Below are 22997 nucleotides of genomic sequence, written 5' to 3'. Positions count from 1 at the left end.
AATAATGAAGGAATGGATGAGGTTTTTCTAAATTATTCACAATAATACTATTTTCCGAACAACATTAATGAAACATAAAAGCTGTTCTTTAGGTGATCCCTAGGTGGCTCAGCAGTTTGGCGCCTGCCTTTGGCCCAAGGTGTGGTCCTGGAGTCCTGGGATCAAGTCTCGCGTCGGGCTCCCTGTATGGAGCCTGCTTCTCCCTCTGCTCGTGTCTCTGCCTCTCTCTCTCTGTCTCTCATGAATAAATAAAATCTTTAAAAAAAAAAAGCTGTTCTTTATGAGCACAAGTGCCAAATACTCTTTTAAGGATTTTCCATGTACTAGAACACATTTATTCCTGTAATTGCACTAGTTTGTACTTAAATTGTTGCCATTTACAAATGATGCACAGAGGTAGGCATCTAATGTCACACAGGTAATGAAATGGCAATGGTGATAAAGCATCTGCCTCAGGTAGACATTAACTTACATTTGTTCCAACAATTTTCCTCCAGTTGGGGTTTGAAGGCTTTTCTAAGTATGTGAAATTAACATACCTAGCAAAATCTTTCATAATTGTGAACATGAAGGCTACCCCATATTTCTTTACATTCAGAGACTTTCTCACCAGAATGTCCTCTCAACACTAAGGTGTTTGCTGTGACTGTAAATCTTTTCATGTTACTTCTATTCAGTTTCTCACCAGTAGGAATACTGTGCTGTTGAGCAAATCTGAGTCCATGATGAAAGGTCTTCCCACCTTTTTTTATAGTCATAGGATTTCTTGCCACTATGAACTTTCTGATGTTGAGTAAGCTGTTCATATCCAGTGAAGGTTTGCCCACATTCCTTACATTCATAGGACTTCTGGTGAGTATGAATTTTCTGATGTCGAGTAAGCTGACCATTCACAGTAAAGGCTTTCCCACATTCTTTACATTCATAGGGCTTCAGACCTGTATGAATTCTTTGATGGGCAATAAAAACTGACCTAAGTCTAAAGGCCTTCCCACATTCCTTACATTCATAAGGTTTCTCACCAGTATGAATCCTCTCATGTTGAATAAGGTTTGAGCTACAACTAAAGGTCTTTCCACATTCTTTACATTCATAGGGTTTCATACCTGTATGAATTCTCTGATGGGCAGTAAAAACTGAACTAAGTCTAAAAGTTTTCCCACATTCCTTACATTCATAAGGTTTCTCACCAGTATGAATTCTCTGATGTACAGTAAGTTCATAATTATTGCTAAAGGCCTTTTCACATTCCTTACATTCATAAGGCTTCTCACCAGTATGAATTTTAACATGTTGAATAAGGTTTGAGCTACGACTAAAGGCCTTCCCACACTCCTTGCATTGATATGGTTTCTCACCAGTATGAATTCTCTGATGTACTCTAAGTTCACTACCACAAGTAAAGCATTTCCCACACTCCTTACATTCATAGGGGTTCTCACCAGTATGAATTCTGTAATGTCCAAGAAATTGATAGTGATGTCTAAAGGACTTCCCACATTCCTTACATTCAAAGGGTTTCTCACCAGTGTGAATTCTCTGATGTACTCTAAGGTCTGTCCCACGATTAAAGCTCTTTCCACATTCCTTACATTCATAGGGTTTCACACCTGTATGAATTCGCTGATGTTCAACAAGTTGGTACTGATGTCCGAAGGCTGTCCCACATTCCTTACATTCAAAAGGTTTCTCGCCAGTATGAGTTTTCTGATGTCGAGAAAGTTGTAGGTGAAGTCTAAAAGCCTTTCCACATTCCTTGCAACCATAGGGTTTCTCACCAGTATGAATACTCTGATGTTGAACAAGATTTGAGCTACGATTGAAGGCCTTGCCACATTCCTTACATTTAAATGGTTTCTCACCAGTATGAATGTTCTGATGTCGAGTAAGCTGTGTCAGAAGAGTAAAGGCCTTTCCACATTCCTTACATTCGAAGGGTTTCTCTCCAGTATGCATTCTATGATGTTCAGTAAGTCGGTAATGATACCTAAAGGTCTTCCCACATTCCTTACATTCAAAGGGTTTCTCACTAGAATGGATTTTCTGATGCTGAACAAGATTTGAGCCACGATTAAAGCCTTTCCCACACTCTTTACATTCATATGGTTTCATGCCAGCATGAATACTCTGATGTTGAGCAAGGTTTGAGACACGATTAAAGGACTTCCCGCATTCTTTACATTCAAATGGTCTCTCACCTGTATGAATATTCTCGTGGCGATTAAGCTGGGTGAGAATACTAAAGGCTTTCCCACATTTCTTACATTCAAAGGGCTTCTCACCAGTATGAAATTTCTGATGTCGAATAAGTTGTATATGGAGTCTAAAGGCCTTCCCACATTCCTTACATTCAAAAGGTTTCTTTCCAGTATGAACACTCCGATGTTGAATAAGATTTGAACCACGACGAAACAACTTCCCACATTCCTTACATTCATAGGGTTTCACACCTGTATGAATTCGCTGATGCTCAACAAGTTGGTACTGATACTGGAAGGCTGTCCCACATTCCTTACATTCAAAAGGTTTCTTGCCAGTATGAGTTTTCTGATGTCGAGAAAGTTGTAGGTAAAGTCTAAAAGCCTTTCCACATTCCTTGCAACCATAGGGTTTCTCACCAGTATGAATACTCTGATGTTGAACAAGATTTGAGCCACGACTGAAGGCCTTGCCACATTCTTTACATTTAAATGGCTTCTCACCAGTATGAATGTTCTGATGTCGTGCAAGCTGTATCAGAAGACTAAATGCCTTCCCACATTCCTTACATTCAAAGGGTTTCTCACCAGTATGAATTCGACAATGTTCAATAAATTGGTAATGATATTTAAAGGTCTTCCCACATTCCTTACATTCAAAGGGTTTCTCACTAGAATGGATTTTCTGATGCTGAACAAGATTTGAGCCACGATTAAAGCCTTTCCCACATTCTTTACATCCATATGGCTTTGCACCTGTATGAATACTCTGATGTTGAACAAGGTTTGAGCTACGATTAAAGGACTTCCCACATTCCTTACACTCAAATGGTCTCTCACCTGTATGAATATTCTCATGGCGATTGAGCTGGGTGGGAAGACTAAAAGCTTTCCCACATTCCTTACACTTAAAGGGTTTCTCACCAGTATGAAATTTCTGATGTCGAGTAAGTTGGACAAGAAGTCTAAAGGTCTTCCCACATTCCTTACATTCATAGGGTTTCTCTCCAGTATGAATACTCTGATGCTGAATGAGATTTGAACCACGACTAAAGTACTTCCCACACTCCTTACATTGATATGGTGTATTTGTAGTGTGAATAAGAGACATACGATGAGAAGTATGCATTTTTTCATAGCTTATTATCTTTTGACTGATATATGCCTCTTGATGTTCCTGTTGTTCCCTAAATCTATTTCTGCATTTTGAGTCATTTCTCAAATTGGAGGTCTTGAGGCCAAGAGTTTTACTTATTTTCTTTATACTCTGTTTAGGTAAATTTATTTCACAAATATCATTTTCTGGAGATAACTTCTCAGCTCCATAATTTGACTCCAAATCTGAAAGAAAAGGAGAAAGCAAACACATTTTACCTTTCTGTATACATATATACAAAATCCATTAAAGAAATATACATATAAAAATATAAAGGTATATAGAAAAAAATAACATATATATTGAAGTATATGTAATACATTTTCAGAGAATTTGAAAAAGGATAAGAGCTCCAAAAATGAAGAAAGTTTATGTTAGATGGTGATGCTCATTATAGGGGAAGAGATTAACCTTGTGAAATTTAGGTGTTAAGCAAAATCCTCTGGTAGGCTTGTTACAAATACTGATATTCAAGCAACTCAGATGCACAAAATCAGAATTTTTAGGAATAAGTACTAAGATGCTGTATTTTTAGTATCTCTAGCATTTTTAACATCTAATTCAAAGGCAGATCAAAGCTCAAGGATCCGTACTTAAAACTCTTTTGAATGGTTTGTACTTATGCTTATAATAAAATCCAAAACCTTTACCATGGATAACAAGACCACCTATGCAGCCACTGTCATCCTTTGGACCCCATCTCTACCGTACTGTCTTCTCTTAGTGCTTTGAACATGATATAACCTTTCTTTAATATCTTAATGCTTTGGTCAGACTGTTTGATCACACAAGAATCCTGTGGCCTGAGCTGCTTGTAACATTCTCATTTTTAAGGCCCAAAACAAATGTCTTCTCAGAACAGCTATACCTGCTAGGCCCACCTAATTATATCTCTCTCCTTTATTTAAGAGTCTCATTCGTTACCTTCACAATTTTTTAATTATATGTTCATTCATTCATTAGCTCATTTCTCATTGTGTATTTTCTTATTCCTAAATGTGCCTAAGAGCAGACTCAATCCTGATAGCATTCACCACTGAATAATAATCCCATAGCACAGAATAGGTTTTAAGTAATTGGTAAAGCACTGATAATAAAGGTATATAATACAGAAGTGAGCCACTGGGAAAAGCTTATCACAATAACCATTCATTCAAAACTACTGAAATTGATAAATAGAATCGTCCTCATATTACTTGTTTCAAATGGGAACAAATGCACATCTGAGCCCTCAATTGGCCATGTATAGGTCACAATGGGAAAACAAACCACAGAAGGCAGGTAGAAACTTGAAGCTTGAGGGACGGTTGGTTGTGGCTGGGTGGTTCAACAGTTGAGCATCTGCCTTTCGCTCAAAACGTGATCCTGGAATCTGGGATTGAGTCCCACACTCTGGGCTCCTTGCATGGAGCCTGCTTCTCCCTCTACTTAGGTCTCTGCCTCTCTCTCTCTCTTTCTGTGTCTCAAATAAATAAATAAATAAATAAAATCTTTAAAAAAAAAGAAACTTAAAGCTTGAGCCTTAACTAGGTTGATTACCTGCTGAAATACATCACCATGTTAAAGAAAATCAGCAGATGCCAACACTGAGATGACAGATGTTTGAATTACCTGACAAAGACTTTAAAACCATAATTATGCAAATGTTCTAATAAGCAAACACAAATACTCTTGAAACAAATGGGAAAATGAAAAAAATCTCAGTAAAAAATAGAAGATATAGGGAGAGTTCTGAAAAGATGCTGGAGTAGAAGGATCCTGCATTCACCTCCTTCCACAGACACACCAAGATAACAGCCATATCAGTGCAACTATGAAAACGACCTGAGAGTGGCAGAACAGACTTTCCATAGGTGATCAAGAGAGGAAGCCACATCAAAAAGGGTAAAAGAGGTGGAGACACAGCTGGAAACCAAACCCTCAGCGAGAATAACCACAAAAGGAGGGTCACCACAAGAAGAAAGAAGCAAGAGAATCAGACTCTACACCAGGCACTTCAGGCACACTGGAAAGATGAATCCCATTACATTTGGTTTTGAAAGCCAGTGGGACTTAACTTCACAAGTTTTTACAATCAGTGGGGCTTAACTATGGGTACTTTATTTTAAAGATTTTATTTATTTATTCATAAGAGACACACACAGAGAGAGAAAGAGAGAGGCAGAGACACAGGCAGAGGGAGAAGCAGGCTCCATGCAGAGAGCATGATGTAGGACTCAATCCCAGGACTCTAAGATCACGCCCTGGGCTAAAGGCAGCCACTCAACCACTGAGCCACCCAGGCGTCCCTACTCTGGGTACTTTAAAAATCAGCAGGCTTAGTTCTGGAGGAGCCAGAGGATGAAAGGAAACTTGAGTTGCCATCCTTAAAGAGCCAACATAACAAACAACCTACTGAGATACAGTATAGAAGCAGCAGTTTGAAGAACTGTTTTTTTTTTTGTTTGTTTGTTTGTTTTTACTATTCATGAGAGACACACAGAGAGAGGCAGAGACATAGGCAGAGGGAGAAGCAGGCTGCCCCTGGGGAGACCAATGTGGGACTCGATTCCAGGACCCCAGGGTCACGACCTGCACCAAAGGCAGATGCTCAACCACCCAGGAGTCCCAGAAGCAGCAGTTTGAAAAGCGCCTGGTGTATACACAAAGAACATTTATTTATTAATCTCAGAATGTGTGCTGGAGGGACGGGGATCTTTAGAAAACTTCCCCAAGAACACAAGAGCTGGTGGGAACCATTCCCTGCCCACCCCCAACTGCCACCTAGATAGCTGAAGCTTTAGGGAACCAGTGCAAACACACATCACCTACCTTGCTAGCCCTGCATGTCCCACCTTCACATTCTCCTGAGGATCTGTCCCATCCAATCTACCCCACTCCAAAGGGGCTCCAGCCCCAACACACCTTGCAAGCAGCCCCAGTCAGGACCAGTACCACCCCCAAAGTGACTCCTGCTTTGTGGGGAGGGGAAGGATAACCACACATTCCAGTGTGCCCACAGCTCCAGCAACCAAACCTTATAGCTAGCAGTACAGAGAATACCCTGCTGATGAAAGTGCAACATCAGCCCTAGCAGATGGACTAAGAGCAGGCAGTCTGATTGCCAACCCCGTCTACCAGTAAACAAGGAAACTTGCCCCCTCTCGAGGGACAAGGCAGGGAGAATACCTTGCAAGCTGGTGCAAATACAGACCCAAAAAATAGGCTGAGAGCACGCATCTAGTCTGATTGCTGACACCACTGAACTACAAGTCCCCAATGGTCCCTTAACAGCACAGTGACCAAACCTTGCCCAGAACTGACAAAGTGGGCCACTGCAGCCAATGACTGAAGGCAAAAGAGGCTCTGCCACAACAGCTGAGCATAGGCAACCCACACAAGCAACATCTCTGAAGCACCTGGTTCTGGTAAACAATGGATTCTGCACTCCAGGATACCACAGAACCTCTTCTTCATAAGGCCACTACTTTCAAGATCAAAAGCTGTAACTGATTTTCCTAATACATAGAAACAAACATAAAGAGTTCTATAAAATGAGAAGACAGGAAAATGTCCCAAGTGAAAGAACAGGACAAAATCATGGCCAAAGAATGAAACGAAACAGAGATAAGCGCTGTACCTGGTAAAGAATTCAAAGTAATGGTCATAAAGATACTCATTGGACTTGAGAAAAGAGTGGATGATCTTAGTGAGAACTCTGAAAACAAACAGTAAATATTAAAAAGAACTAATCAGAGATGAAGAACTCAATAACAAAAAATACACCAGAGGGAATCAATAGCAGATTAAAGGAAGCAGAAGAATGTATCAGCAACCTTGAAGGTAGGGTAATGAAATCAAGCTGAATAGCAAAAATAAAAAGAATAATTAAAAATGAGGATAGATTAAGAAAACTTAGCAACATCAAGTATGATAATATTTGCATTATATGGATCCCAGGAGAAGAGAGAGCAAAGAGGACAGAACATTTATTTGAAGAAATAATAGCTGAAAACTTTCCTATTTGGAGAAGGAAACAGACATCTAGATCCAGGAAGTACAGAGAGCCCCCAATAAAATTAACCCAACAGGGATCCCTGGGTGGCGCAGTGGTTTGGCGCCTGCCTTTGACCCAGGGCGCGATCCTGGAGACCCGGGATCGAATCCCACGTCGGGCTCCCGGTGCATGGAGCCTGCTTCTCCCTCTGCCTGTGTCTCTGCCTCTTTCTCTCTCTCTCTGTGTGACTATCATAAATAAATAAAAATTAAAAAAAAATAAAATAAAATTAACCCAACAAGTTGCATACCAAGACACATAGTAATGAAAATGGCAAAAGGTAATAATAGAGAATTGTAAAAGCAGCAAGAGAAAAGAAAAGTTATATACAGGAGATAATCGGTAAGGCTATTCTGTTGATTTTTCAGCAGAAACACTGTAGGGCAAAGTGGAGTGGCATGACATATTCTGGAAGGAAAACTTGCAACCAAGAATACTCTACCCAGCAAGGTTATCATTCAGAATAGGAGAGATAGTCTCTCATACAAACAGAAGTTAAAGGAGTTCATTACCACTTAACCTAGCTTTATAGGAAACATCAAAGGGAATTCTTTGGAAAGAAAAAGGCCATAATCAGGAGTAAGAAAATTATGATAGTAGAAAATTTCACAGGTGAATGCAAACATATAATAAAAGTAGATTAATCACTGACAAAACCAACTTGGAAGTTAAAGCACAAAAGTAGTAAAATCAATCATATCTATAAAATTCAGCTAAGGTGGGATCCCTGGGTGGCGCAGCGGTTTGGCGCCTGCCTTTGGCCCAGGGCGCGATCCTGGAGACCCGGGATCGAATCCCACATCGGGCTCCCGGTGCATGGAGCCTGCTTCTCCATCTGCCTATGTCTCTGCCTCTCTCTCCTTCTCTCTCTGTGACTGTCATAAATAAATAAAAAAAAAAAAATTAAAAAAAAAAATTCAGCTAAGGGATTTACAAAATAAAATGATGTAAAGTATGACATCATATACATAAAATGGAATGGAGGGAGTAAAAACTTAGTTCTTTAAAATGGATTCAAATTTTAGCAACCATCTAATTAAAATTTTAGCAAATTTTAACAACTCAATATAGACGACTATATACCTAAGATGTTACACATGAACCTAATGGTAACCACAAATCAAAAACCTATAATAGGGATCCCTGGGTGGCGCAGCGGTTTGGCGCCTGCCTTTGGCTCAGGGCGTGATCCTGGAGACCCGGGATCGAATCCCACGTTGGGCTCCCGGTGCATGGAGCCTGCTTCTCCCTCTGCCTGTGTCTCTGCCTCTCTCTCTCTCTGTGACTATCATAACTAAATAAAAAAAAACAAAACAAAAAAAAAACCTATAATAGATACACCAAAAAATAAAGTGAAAGGAATCCAAGCATAACACTAAAGAAAGCCATCAAACCACAAGAGAAGAAAGCAAGAGAAGAAAAGAAGAAAGGAAGCTTGGGTGGTGGTTCAGCAGTCAAGCATCTGCCTTTGGCTCAGGGCGTGATCCTGGAGTTCTGGGATCAAGTTCCGCGTCGGGCTTCCTGCATGGAGCCTGCGTCTCCCTCTGCCTGTGTCTCTCATGAATTAATAAATAAAATCTTTAAAAAAAAAAGTAACAGAGAACTACAAAGCAACCATAAGACAAGTAACAAAATGGACCTAAGTACATACCCATCAATAATTATTTTAAATGTAAATGGACAAAATGCTCCTATCAGAAGACTACAATGACTGAATGCATTAAAAAAGCAAGACCTCACATCAGGTATAAAGACACATGCAGTGCAGCCTGGGTAAGCTCAGCGGTTTAGCGCTGCCTTCAGCCCAGGGCCTGACCCTGGAGACCCAGGATCAAGTCCCACGTGGGGGAGCCTGCTTCTCCCTCTGCCTGTGTCTCTGCCTCTCTCTCTCTATCTATCTCTCATGAATAAGTAAAAATCTTAAAAAAAAATAAGTTTACAAACATTAAAAAAAAGACACATGCAGACAAAGTGAAACAATGGAAAAATATCTACCATGCTAATGGAAGTGAAAAGAACGCTATGGTAGCAATACTATATATTGGACAAAATACACTTTAACATAAAGACTGTAACAAGAAATAAAGAATGACACTACATAACAGAGAAAGGGAACAATTCAACAACAAGATATAACAATTGTATATATTTATGCACCCAACATGGGAGCACCTAAATACATATAGCCACTATTAACAGACATAAAGGAAGAAACTAACAGTAATACAATAACAGTAGGGGACTTTAATACCCCTTATCTCAATGGATAGATCAATCAGGAAGAAAATCAACATGGAAACAGTGGCTTTGAATGACATATTGAACCAGATGGACCTAATAGATATATCCAGAACATTCCATCCAAAAATAGCAGAATACACATTCTTTTCAAGGGCATATGGAACATTCTCCAGAACAGATCACATGTTAGGCCACAAAATATGTCTCAACACAAAAAAAACTAAAATTATATCATGCATCTTTTCCAACTGCAACAGTATAAAACTAGAAATCAAGTGCAAGAAAAAATCTGGAAAAAACACAAATACATGGATGCTAAACCACATGCTACTAAACAATGAATGGGTCAACCAAGAAATCAAAAAGGAAATCAAAAAATACATGGAGACAAATGAAAAATGAAAACACAATGGTCCAAAATCTTTGGGATGCAGCAAAAGTTGTTCTAGGAGGGAAGATTATAGCAACACAGGCCTTCCTCAGGAAATAAGAAAACTCCCAAATAAACAACCTACTTAAACCTAAAGGAGCTAGAAAAAGAAGAACCAACAAAACCTAAAGCCAGTAGAAAGATGGAAATAATAAAGATTAGAACAGAAATAAATGAAATAGAGACTAAAAAAACAACAGAACAGATCAATGAAACCAGGAGCTGGTTCTTTGAAATAAAATTGATAAACCTTTAGCCAGACTTATCTAGAAAAAAAGGCAGGACTCAAATAAATAAAATCAGAAATGAAGGAAGAGACCTAACACCCAATACTACAGAAGTATAAAGAATTATAAAGAATACTATGAAAAATTGTATGCCAACAAATGGAAAACCTAGAAGAAATAAATTCCTAGAAACATATTTGCAAATGATATATCTGATATGCGGTTAATATCCAAAATATACCAAAAACACAAATAATTCAATTAAAAAGTGGGCAGAGGACATGAAATAGACATTATTCCCAAGAAGACATACAGATGGCCAACAGACACATGAAAAGATACTCAACGTGACTCATCATCAGGAACATGTAAATCAAAATCACAATGAGGTATCACCTTACACCTGTTATCAGGGCCAAAATCAAAAACACAAGAAACAAGATTTGGCAAGGATGTGAACAAAGACATACTTATGCACAAATTGGTGCAGCTACTGTGGAAAACAGTATGGAGGTTCCTCAAAAAATTAAAAATAGAATTAACCATAGGATCCACTAATTCCACTACTGGGTATTTACCCAAAGAATACGAAAATACTAATTTGAAAAGATATATGCTCCCCTATGTTTACCATAGTGCTATGTACAATAGCCAAGACATGGAAGCAACCCAAGTGTCCATCCTGATGAAGGATTTGATCTCAGGACCCTAAGGTCATGACCTAAGCCGAAACCAAGCGTTAGTCACTTAACCAACTGAGCCACCCAAGTGCCCCCAAAACGGGTCACTATTGAAGAGATGTAAGAAACTAACTCATGATTTAGAAAATTAGTAAACAAAGGAAAAGAATATTTATCTTTAGGGATGCCTGGGTGGCTCAGTGGTTGAGCTTCTGCCTTTGGCTCAGGGTGTGTTCCTGGAGTTCCGTGATTGAGTCCCACATCGGGCTCCCTGCATGGAGCCTGCTTCTTCCTCTGCCTATGTCTCTGCCTCAGTGTCTCTCATGAGTAAATGAATAAATATTAAAAAAAAGAATATTCATCTTTAATTTTCTATATTATCTGTAAAAGGTGAAGTTTCTTTTTACAGAGGCATTCCAGCTAAGAAATAAATGACATAATTAGTATATCCACCAATTTATAACCTCTAATGAATTAAGGGACATAGTAACTGCCTGTCAGTGACTGCTGATATCACTAAAAGGAAAATTCCAGACATCGCATGCCAATGGACTTAAGAATATCTCACTATCACCTACAAAAAAAAGAAAAAAAATTTCCCAAGAGTTTGATTAAGCTTCTTAATCAACTATCATTTTATAGGAAATAGGAGAAAAAGGAACCTGTTCCTCCATCCCACCAAGATGCAATTAGCAAAATCCAGATGGTGTGAAGCTACAGGACAAATGATCTAATTTAATCAAGGTAGAACTGTTAACAAAAAAATCAAGAGGAACTTTTAATTTAAAAGAGACTTAAGGGATGCCTGGGTGGCTCAGCAGTTGAGCGTCTGCCTTCAGCCCAGGGCATGATCCTGGAGTCCTGGGATCGAGTCCCACATTGGACTCCTACATGGAGCCTGCTTCTCCCTCTGTCTATGTCTCTGCCTCTGTCTCTCATGAATAAATAAATAAAATCTTTAAAAGAGAGAGGGACTTAAAAGACTTTTAAAAACAATATGTAAAACAAAATCAGACTGGAGATGTTCACTTGGACAATAAAGCTCTTGAGAAAACCTTTCCTGCAGGGAGGAGAAGGTTTGTAAATGCAAAGAGACATACAACAGGCTTACAGGACAGCTGGCAAAATCCTAACTCATGACCTTATGGTTACAAGTCTGTGGGTACCTTAAGATACTTAATCATGCAATTCTTGAGGATCCCTTGGTGGCTCAGTGGTTTAGCGCCTGCCTTTGGCCCAGGGCCTGATCCTGGAGTCCCAGGATCAAGTCCCACGTCATGCTCCTGCATGGAGCCTGCTTCTCCCTCTGCCTGTGTCTCTTGCCTCTCTCTCTGTGTGTCTCTCATGAATAAATAAATAAAATCTCAAAAATAAAATCATGCAATTCTTTATATGGTCTTCTGTATTCTTGTCATACTTAGTTTGTTTAAAAACTAAAAAATGAGGAAAACTTTCCACATAGATCAGAACATGGCTCCAAATAATTCCTGAAAAACATTCTATATTCTTCACAGTGACAATCAGAACCTTGTATGATCTGGTCCTGGCCTAACTCCCAGACTTCCCTTCCCACCAACCCTTTGCCCCTCTGCTCTAACCTTCTTACTGCTCCCACAGAGACCATTTCTCTCTCAGAGAGCCTGTGTGTGTCTCCTGCTCAGACTAGAGTGCTGTTGCCCAGATTTGTGGCCTGACTCCTCTATTCACAACTCCGTGCAAGCACACCCACTTTGAGACATGCTCCCCAACCACCCAAGCCTGTCATTTTCACCCCATTGCTCCTATATACTTGTCTGTACAGCAGGATTCCTGACAGTACTGATTCACTCATCTGCTTGTTTGACCCAGGTCTTGCCAACTGCAAGTCAAGTGCATGAGAGCAGTGATTCTATCAGTCATGAGGAGTTGATGGCTTCTCTGGACCAGCCGACCAGACTGTGGTGATGTACCGCACCAAGCCCACTCCCCAACAGAACGTGGTCCTGCAGCTGGCTGAGAAGCTGGGCAGCTTGGTGGAAAATAATGAGCAGGTGTTTAACCACAAGCAGGGTACCTATGGTGGCTACTTCCAAGACCAGAAGGATGGCTACCGGAAGAACGAGGGCTACATGTGTCGGGGCAGCTTCTGCCAGCAGCAGTTTCAGACAGCCTACTGATGGCCTCGCTTCTGTGCCTCAGTCATGTTCATTTCATATACAGAGCCAAGCAGTGCTTTGCTTGGAGAGGACACTTGATAAATATTGGCTGAGTATATGAATACATTTTTTAGACACAGGAACACATACAGAAATTTAAATGCAGGGGCACCTGGGTGGCTCAGTTGGTTGAGTGGCCAGCTCTCAGTTTCTGCTCGGGTCATGATCTCAAGGTCCTGGGATCGAGCCCTGTGTTGGGCTCTGCGCTCAGTGGGGAGTCTGCTTAAGGATCCCTTAAGCAGACTTTCTTTCTCGCTCTCAGTCTTTTTCTCTGCCCCTACCCTTGCTCTTAAAAAAATAAATCAATCTTAAAAAAAAAAAAAAGAAATTTGAATGTGAAAATTGGAAAGCAGCTGGATGCAAAATATATGCTAAAAGGTAACATGGGGGAGGGGAGGGGAGGCCCGCCTGGGTGGCTCAGTCAGTTAAGTGTCTGACCCTTGATTTTGGCTCAGGTCATGGTCTCAGGGTCACGAGATGGAGCCCTACGGCAGACTCCTCACTCAGCGTGGAAGTCTGCTTGGGATTCTCTCTCTCTCCCTCTGCCCCTCCCTCCTACTCATGTGCTCTCTCTCTCTAATAAATAAATAACTATTTTTTTTAAAAAAGGTTACATTGGGAAAGAAAGAGGACACTCACTTCACTAAAAGAAGAAATAGGGAATAAAAATTAGAGGGGATTAGCAAAAGATAGGAGTTCCTTTGAAAGCCCATGCTGTGATCTTTATTTTCTTCTTAGATCTCAGGCATTTTTATCCAACAGGCCTTGGGTCTTTCAAGGAATTTTTCCAAACCATATCTCAGGGGTATGACCCCTCTCTGACCCCTCCTGATCCTCTCTGCTGGCTTCTCCCTTACTCACCTGGGTACCATCCACTTGTCTCTCTCCTCACAACCACCCAGAGCTCTTTCTCTTGCTCCAATAAGGTAATCACATTTGGCTTAGAGATGGAAATTCCTGCTAAAAAAAAAAAAAAAAGAAAAAAAAAAGAAAAAGAAAAGAAAAGAAAAAGAAATGAATGACACATGGTGTAGAAAAACATTTTTTTTTTTAATACACACAACCTTCCCCCCTAAAAAAAATACCAAAAAACTTTGGTTGAGACCTGGTTAAATTTTTTTTTTAAGATTTTATTTATTTTGGGCAGCCCAGGTGTTGGGCTGACAGACAGAGAGAGAGAGAGAGAGAGAGGCAGAGACACAGGCAGAGGGAGAAGCAGGCTCCATGCAGGGAACCCGATGTGGGACCTGATCCCAGGACTCCAGGATCACGCCCTGAGCCGAAGGAAGGCACTAAACCTCTGAGCCACCCAGGCATCCCCATTTGTAGTAATTTCAAAGTCAAAATGATATTGAGAAAAGACTTCAGAGAAGGGTGAGAGGATTGAATGAGAGCAGCAAGGTTAGAGAAAGGACTTATTTAATTTAAACTCATATAGACTCCGTCCTTTAAGAGGAAGTACAATTCAGTAGCTGAAAACATGAAACTTCAAGCCAGAGTGGCCAATGTAAACCCTGGTCTCTGCTATCCTGTAGCGATACGACCCCAAGTAAGCCCTTTAGACTCTGTCCATCACTTTTCCCATCTCTAAAATTGGGATGATAATAATACCTACTTTATAGGGTTGATATTAAAATTGAATTAGTTAATATATGTAAAACACTTCCAACATTGCCTAGCATATAGTACTACAAAGTTAACTAGCATTTTATTGTTGTTATTTATTTTGTCTCCTTAGACATTTTGGTTCATTCTTAGTAAGTTCATTTCATGAAATATACACACTTCATGGCCTGAAACTTTCAACTATGAAGCAGGTAAAGAATGTTTGTTGGGGCGCCTGGGTGGCTCAGTTGGTTAAGTGTCTGCCTTTGGCTCAGGTCATGATCCTGGCGCCTAGGATTGAGCCCTACATCAGACTCCCTGCTTAGCGGGGAGTCTGCTTCTCCCTCTATCCCTGTTGCTCCCACTGCTTTTGCTCTCTCTGTGGAATAAATAAATACAATTTAAAAAGAAAAAACAAAAGGAATGTGTATTAAAGGAGATGGAATTTTAAATGAATTTGGGTGACTCAATCAATATATAAATCATAGAGGCGCTTTTGATAGAAAAACTCAGAACACTGTCTCCTTCCAAGTAGGTCAGAAAAAAAAAACCAGACCCAGAACATTTAGAGTAATTCTGAGATCAAACACAATACAAAGCTGTTTTCTTAGACAATGATCATATAATGAATGTCTGAGAGTCCTAATTGTATCCCGTGGTCATTAGGAAAGAGGCAGTTACAGAGAGGGCCAGTGTAAGGGAGAAAGTTCAGATACAGGTAGGTAAGACACAGGCACTTTGTGGACATGCCCGTTTTCAACCTGATGAATCCCAAACTATTTCCTTTGGGAACAAGAAGGAACTCAGCTATTTCTTAACAGATGACCCTGAAACTCACTGAAAGGAAAGCTGATATTCCAGAAAAGAGACACTAACAATTTATTAAATTATTGTTTTAAATTATTTCAAATTAAGTTCTTCAATGAAATCATTAAAATTCAAATTAAATTATTAATTATACTCGCTCAATATCAATTTTATTATCATGTTAATTAATCTTTAGAACAAACTACTATTGGGGGAGACAGTCTTACCTAGTAAAACCAGGTTCCTGTAGGTCTCCAACATCACATCCCTGTACAAAGCCCTCTGAGCAGGGTCCAGGCACTCCCACTCCTCCTGGGAGAAGCTGATGGCCACGTCCCTGAATGACAGAGATCCCTGAAATCACACACACACACACACACACACACACACACACACACACACACACGCATTACAGTGAAACTGAAGGAGATTATTGTAAGGTGAACAAAGAGGAGGCGAAGAACAGCACTGCGAGACAGGAGCAATGTAGAATTTCATAGGGTGCCTGCAAGTTCTTGAAGACTCTTGCTGCTGCAGAGCAAACTTCCTGTGTGCTGCGGGATAACCTACTGATCTCAGCATGGCTGGGAATGGCTAAGGAAATATGAAGTCATCATATTTCAGGAAAACAAATACCAACTTACGTAGGCCATGTTTTTAGAACAACAAAATTGGTCCATCTTCCTCATGTTTCCCCTCCTAGAGAAAAAAAAAAAAAAGAAAGGCTTAAGCCAAGCTGTGCCTTGGTGCTCTCTAGGTGTTTTAAATTAATACAACAATTTTTTTCTTCCATTTCTGTATCCCACCTACTCCCTAAGATGCCTCTTTTATCCCTCTCTGCTTCACACACTCTCCCTTTCCCTCTGATCCTCCAATCGCTCCCTCCCACCCCCCATACAAATTGGCATCAAACATGAGGAGTCTAGACAAAACTGAGCCCTCCCTCAAGTCCTGGGGAACATGCTGTCCTCCAAAATATCTCAGCATGAGGGATCCTACATTCCTGGGATAAATGACAAGACCTAGGACTGGGCCCCATATCCTGCTCTGTGCAGATCTTCTTCCCTCTGTCCCACTTTTCAGGGCTGAAAACGGGTCATGTCATCCAAATTGGAACCTCTTTGTAAATTCAGGATTGGGAGAAGTAGGGCAAGGTAGAAAACTGGAAAGGATGTAGATGGAATTGCTCAGGCAGTGTTCAGCTTTCTAAGTCCAGCAAAGCCAACTAGTTAAGTATATAGCAGGGCATCCACGTAATGGAATACTATGTAGTCATTACATATTCAAGATACATGGTCAGCAGAAAAATCAGGTTACAAAATAGGATGCAGAATGATCCCATCTATAAAATATATATATATATATTTCAAATATAACTCTATAAATTCCAAGTTAATGCCACACAATAGTTACAATTATGAAGCACTCTTAAGCAAAAAGTAGAGAATTGGGGCCACAGTGCAGTGATAAGAACTATTAATGTGACATAGTTTTCTGGAATTTTTTCTGTCAATGTGTTAGTCATATATATATATATATATATTCATTCCTATAAACTCTCAAAGTACGCTAGATGACTTTTTCTAATGGACTTGTCATATTCTGCTATACATTTATTCTTGTTCAGACTTCATCAGTGCTAGAGTAATAAGAAACCTAAAAGTGGTGGCTGTGTCCTCTCCATCATTATCACCATATTCAACATATTGCAGGTACCTGAGCATCTTACAATGAACACAAATCCCAATTCCAGGAAATCTTCCATAGGAAACAGCTATGGAAGCACACATGATACACACACGAAGATGATTATCAGAGGATGCTCTATAATGACCCAAAACTAGAAACTTAAATTTATCTAATAGTTGGCAGATGGTCCATTGTACGATGGCATACTATGCCATTATTTATTATAAAAATCCCTATTAATTGATGGGGGGAAAATTCAAAGTCAAGTACTAAGTGAGGCAACCAGGGTTTAAAAAGGATACCAAATTTCAAGGACACTTGGGTAGCTCAGTTGGTTAAGCTGTCAACTCTTAATTTTGGCTCAGGTCATGATCTCAGAGTCCTGAGATCGAGCCTGGCGTGGGTTCCACACTCATCGCAGAATCTGCTTGAGATTCTCTCTCTCTACCTCTGCCCCTTCCCCTGCTTGCTCTCATTCTCTCTCCCTCTCTCTCTAATATATAAATGAATAAAATCTAAATAAATGTATACCTAATTTCAAATATAGTATCCTATCATTAATATTAACTCCTTAATCATTATTACTAAGGATAATAAAAATTATATTTGTTTGGGTTTTTTTAATTTATATATTCGTGAGAGACATAGGCAGGAGGAGCAGGCTCCCTGTGGGAAGCCTGATTTAGGACCCTGGAATCAGACCTGAGCCAAAGGCAGATGCTTAAGCACTGAGCCATCCAGGTGCCCTGAAAATCGCATTTGTTAAAGAAACTTAATTCCAACAAAAAAAAGAAACTTAATTCCACTGTTTCCTTTTTCCTTGTGAGCCTGAAGCCTGCTTAAGATTCTCTCTCTCTCTCTGCCCCTCCCTCCCCCTGCTCATGCTCTCTCTCTCTAAAAAACAAAAACAAAAAACCTCACCACAATAAAGCTACTTCCAAATTAAACCATAAAAATAAAAACAGAACTATCAGGAACTGGGTACTTCCAGTCATTAAAGAACCGAGCTTGTGAGAGAGTCAACAAAGAAATCAATGTGAATGTAGCAACTAACCTGAACCAGTTCTAACATCCTTAACTGTATCTCACCAATATAATTAGAAATTTTCATGATCAAGATTCTTCTCTGAAAGAACACAAAATGCAGGTAAGCAGCACCTGCAGACCAAATAAGAAAATGCACGGGATATACACAGTACCATGTTTGGTTCTCTTCTTCATTAAAAAACTGATGAAGGGGATCCCTGGGTGGCTCAGCAGTTTAGTGCCTGCCTTTGGCTCAGGGCGCGATCCTGGAGTCCCGGGATCAAGTCCCGCGTCGGGCTCCCTGCATGGAGACTGCTTCTCCCTCTGCCTGTGTCTCTGCCTCTCTCTCTCTATGTCTATCATAAATAAATAAAAAAAAAAAAAAAAAAAAAAATAAATAAATAAATAAATAAATAAATAAATAAATAAATCTTGAAAAAAAAACTGATGAAAACACCATTTTGGAGAGAATCCTTATAGAATGTCCTCACGTAGTAAATGTGATTTATATACAACATCTTCTTGGGTACTACTCTTCTAACATGAATACTGCTTAACATAAGATCAAATGTTTTCTCTTTTCATGATTATTTATCAACGTAGTTTTTTTAAGTGCATGATACTCCATCACTAGATGGAGTATCTAGTCTAGTGTGATTTGCTCAGTTTGTACAAGATAATTCTACATATCACTCCAAGTATCAGTCTTTTGATGTTAGACAGGGTTTCTCATCCTCAGCATTAATACCATATTGAGCCAGATAATTCTTTGCTGGGGGGAGAAGGGTGGGGAGGGCTATCCTATGCATTGTAGAATGTTTAGTAGCATTTTTGTCCTCCACTTATTGGATCCAAGTATCACTGTCCCCCCACTACGGCAACCAAAGTTGCCTCTAAATATTACCAAATGTCCCCTGGAGAGCAAAATCACCCCCTGTTAATAATTACTTATCTATACTGAGTCCAAGCCTTTTAGGTCCTGCATACTTTGAATAATCTCATGAAATTACATACTTTCCCAGCAAACCCCACCATAACCCTTTGGTATACTATTTCAAGGGATTTGTGGTCCCCGGAGACCAGAAGTAGAATCACGGCAACTCAGGATTAAGCACTTTTATTATTATTTTTTTAAGAGTGGGAGAGATGGGGGGGGATCCCTGGGTGGCGCAGCAGTTTGGCGCCTGCCTTTGGCCCAGGGCGCGATCCTGGAGACCCGGGATCGAATCCCATGTCGGGCTCCTGGTACATGGAGCCTGCTTCTCCCTCTGCCTGTATCTCTGCCTCTCTCTCTCTCTCTCTCTCTCTCTCTCTCTGTGTGTGACTATCATAAATAAATAAAAATTTAAGGAAAAAAAAAAAGAGTGGGAGAGATGGGGGGTGAGGGGGGCAGAGGAAGAGTAAGATAATCTTTAGTAGTTTCTACATCCAGTACGGAGCCCCACACAGGGCTTAATCCCACAACTCTGAGACCATGACCTGAGCTGAAATCAGGAGTCAGATGCTTAACCCACTAACTGAGGCATCCAGGCTTTCCAAAAATTTTTTATTCTATACTGTTTGAGCATCTCACTCATTTTCTTAATATGCAGGCAGCAATAACCATGGATCACATATTGCTGATGCCCTCATTGTATAGAAACTGAGAGGAATGAGTTAAAACACACATGAACAACAACTAAGACCTATCAAGCACTTACTGTATGGATGGGACCGCTCTAAGGGGCTTTAATACATATTAACTCATATACCATTCATTACAAACCTGAGACAGCCAGGAAGAGAGAGCCAATATTCCAACCCAGATAGTCTGGATCCACAGCCCCTCCTCTCAATCACACTACACTGCTTCTCACAGCTCACACAAAAGGAAGCCAAACACACAACTGCCAAACTTCAGAGATGTGGCCAATAATACAAACTTCAGCTGATGGAATTCCCTGGAAAAATCCTAGCTCTTACTGATACCAGCTTCTGCTACTATCACGTTTCCATTTTTGAAAGCCTCACACTGACTAAAATCAGCTAGCCATCTCCACTCTTCTCTTGCTTTGTAAAGCAGGCCCTTGGGGCACCTGGGTGGTTCAGGTCATGATCCTGGGGTCCTGGGATCGAGTCCCGCATTGGGCTCCCCAAGGGGAGCCTGCTTCTCCCTCTGCCTGTGTCTCTGCCTTTCTCTCTCTCTCTCTCATAAATAAATAAATAACTTTTTTTTAAAAAAAAAGAAAAAGAGCGCAGCCTGGGGGGCTCAGCGGTTTAGCGCGGCCGTCAGCCCAGGGCATGATCCTGGAGACCCGGGATCCAGTCCCACGACAGGCTCCCTGCATGGAGAGAGCCTGCTTCTCCCCCTGCCTGTGTCTCTGCCTCTCTCTGTGTCTCATGACTAAATAAATAAAATCTTAAAAAAAAGGAGAAAGAAAAGAAAAGCAGGTCCTTAAAGAGCAAAAGGTACCCAGTGTGTGATTCCACCTAATTTTCTTCTTACCAAATCAGAGTCTAAAATAAAGCTTTAACATTAACTGCTGGTTTATTTCCTTGTTATCTCAGAAAAAGGGAATGCTCAAGAAGATGTGAACTATTTACGATACTGTTTTTGGTATTTACCAAGTTACTTACCCAGTGAATATTGTCAAGAGGTGAGGTGCCATGGGGGACCAAATGGTGGGGTATCAATTTGCACGTCTCCCTACATTTCCTGAAAACTCACAGGCACCTCTCTATTCTAGAAAACAAAAACGCATTTCTCAGGCAATACAAAGGACAAACTCACCCTTGACTTTAGACGTGCGGTAATAATACTCTCCCATCCTTCTCGGAGTCCTTCTTTCGGGTAATGGTATGACTGGGGAGGGAGAAGGAGCATGAGACGCCAGGCTTTTCTGGGAACGCAGACTAAATTTAAAAGTACCCTCCAGGGCCACACCTCCCTTACTACGCACAAAATGGGATGGGAGTAAAAGGAGGAATCGTCCCCGCGTTCGAAGCTGGTTCCTGGGGACGCAACTCTGAGAATGCGGTGGTTCGCAACAGGTAGCTGCCCTCGTGGGGGGCCCAGACAGGCACTTCCAGGGCTAAAAGGGCTAAAATCCCCATCCCAAGGCCAGGCCCGGGCCTTCCGGAGGAAACCTTTCATTCTAGGCTCAGCGTCTGACCTCTCTACAGGGGCCACGGGCATGCTGCAGCCACGTGGCTGGGAGGGGAGGAAGCGGCGGGCCGCCGGTCCCGTGACTCACACGGACACACACACACACACAGCCACGGCGAAGCACACTCACGTCCACACGCCCCCTCTCCCCGTCGCGGCAGCACCACGCGCGCCCTCACGCACGCACCGCCACACTCCGCGGCCGCCCCTCGCGGTCGCACAGTCCCCCTCCTCGCTGCGCGCGCGCACGCGCTCAGGCGCCCTCCCTCGGGTGCCTGTCAGCGCCCTGTCCTGAGCGCCTCTCTGCCCACCCTCGCTGGCGGGTCCCGCCGGCTGGGGTCCTGGTCAGCACAGGCCTCTGGCAGCCACGAATTCTCTCCTCCACCCGAGGGCCTCGTCCCTCCAGGACAGGGACCCTCGGATGCCGGAAGCGGCGGCCAGTTGGGCGTGGAGGCCACTGGGAAATGAAGTCCCAAGCAGGGAATGCCTCAGAAGCCTAGAGCTCTCGGCTCATATTGTTCCCGGCGTGCAACCTGGACCCGCCCCTAGCGGTGCCGAGCCCAGGGATTTGTGGGAGTCCCAGCCGCCGGGAGCACGCAGGTGCAGGCTGCTGGTGACTCTGAGGATTCCTCTGGAAGGAACATTGCTTCTTCTTAGAGCCTCAGTGTAACTAACTTTTCTCATTAAGGAGAAAAATGCAAATGAATATAAAAAGAAGGCAGAGTCTTATATATAGAAAACCCTCAAGACTCCACCCAAAAACTCAGAATGAAGGATTCAGTAAAGTTACGGGATACAAAGTCAACATACAAAACTCAATTGTGTTTCTATACAACAACAAAACAAATTAAGGAAACCATCTCATTCATAATAGCATCAAAAACAATACAAGTTTAGGAACAAGTTTAACCAAGGAAGTGCATGAGCTGAGTTCTACTTGAAAGAAATGGAAGAAGACAAAAATAAATGGAAGGATGTTTCATGTTCATGGATTGGAAGAATTAATATTGTTAAAATGTCCGTATTACCCAAAGTGATCTACAGATTTGATGTTATCCCTATCAATGTTCCAGGGCATTTTAGAAAAAAAATTCTAAAGTTCAGTTGGAAGGACAAAAGACTTCGAATAGCCAAAGCAATCTTGAGCAAGAACAATAAAGTTGGAGGCATTACACTTCCTGACTTCTAATTATATTATAAAGCCATTGTAGGGGGCACCTGGGTGGCTCAGTCGGTTAAGTGACCAACTCTTGATTTCAGATCAGGCCATGGTCCCAGGTTCCTCGGATAGAGCCCCAGGTTGGGCTCTGCGCTCAGTAGGGAGTCTGATTGAGGACTCTTTCTCTCTCCTTCTCCCTTTGCCCTCCCTCATTCTTCTCTAAAGTAAATCTAAAAATCTAAAAAAAAAAAAAGAAAAAAGAAAGAAAGAAAGCCACAGTAATCAAACAGCATGGTCTTGGAATAAAAACAGACACAGATCAATGGAACAGAATAGAGAGCCTAAAAATAAATCCATACATATACAGTCATCAAGGGTGCCAAAATATATAATGGAGAAGGAT

At 41.2% G+C, this 22997-nt stretch overlaps 1 protein-coding gene across 1 annotated transcript in view; it reads right to left on the bottom strand.

The window, feature by feature from the left end:
* Window positions 1-591: 591 nt before the first annotated feature.
* LOC129501024 (zinc finger protein 780A-like) overlaps window positions 592-22997 on the bottom strand; it is a 91438-nt gene continuing 69032 nt past the window's right edge. Inside the window, exons 3-6 of the mRNA XM_055312015.1 lie at window positions 16220-16274; window positions 15803-15929; window positions 14025-14123; window positions 592-3539 (exon numbers count right to left, since the gene is read on the bottom strand). Of these exons, the coding sequence (XP_055167990.1) occupies window positions 682-3539; window positions 14025-14123; window positions 15803-15929; window positions 16220-16274 (3139 nt within the window). The 3' untranslated portion in view covers window positions 592-681. The remainder of the gene's footprint in view (window positions 3540-14024; window positions 14124-15802; window positions 15930-16219; window positions 16275-22997) is intronic.

This window comes from Nyctereutes procyonoides, unplaced genomic scaffold, assembly GCF_905146905.1.
Source record: "Nyctereutes procyonoides isolate TBG_1078 unplaced genomic scaffold, NYPRO_anot_genome, whole genome shotgun sequence".
Classification (NCBI taxonomy): Eukaryota; Metazoa; Chordata; class Mammalia; order Carnivora; family Canidae; genus Nyctereutes; species Nyctereutes procyonoides.
This window is presented reverse-complemented; position numbering and strand designations above follow the sequence as displayed.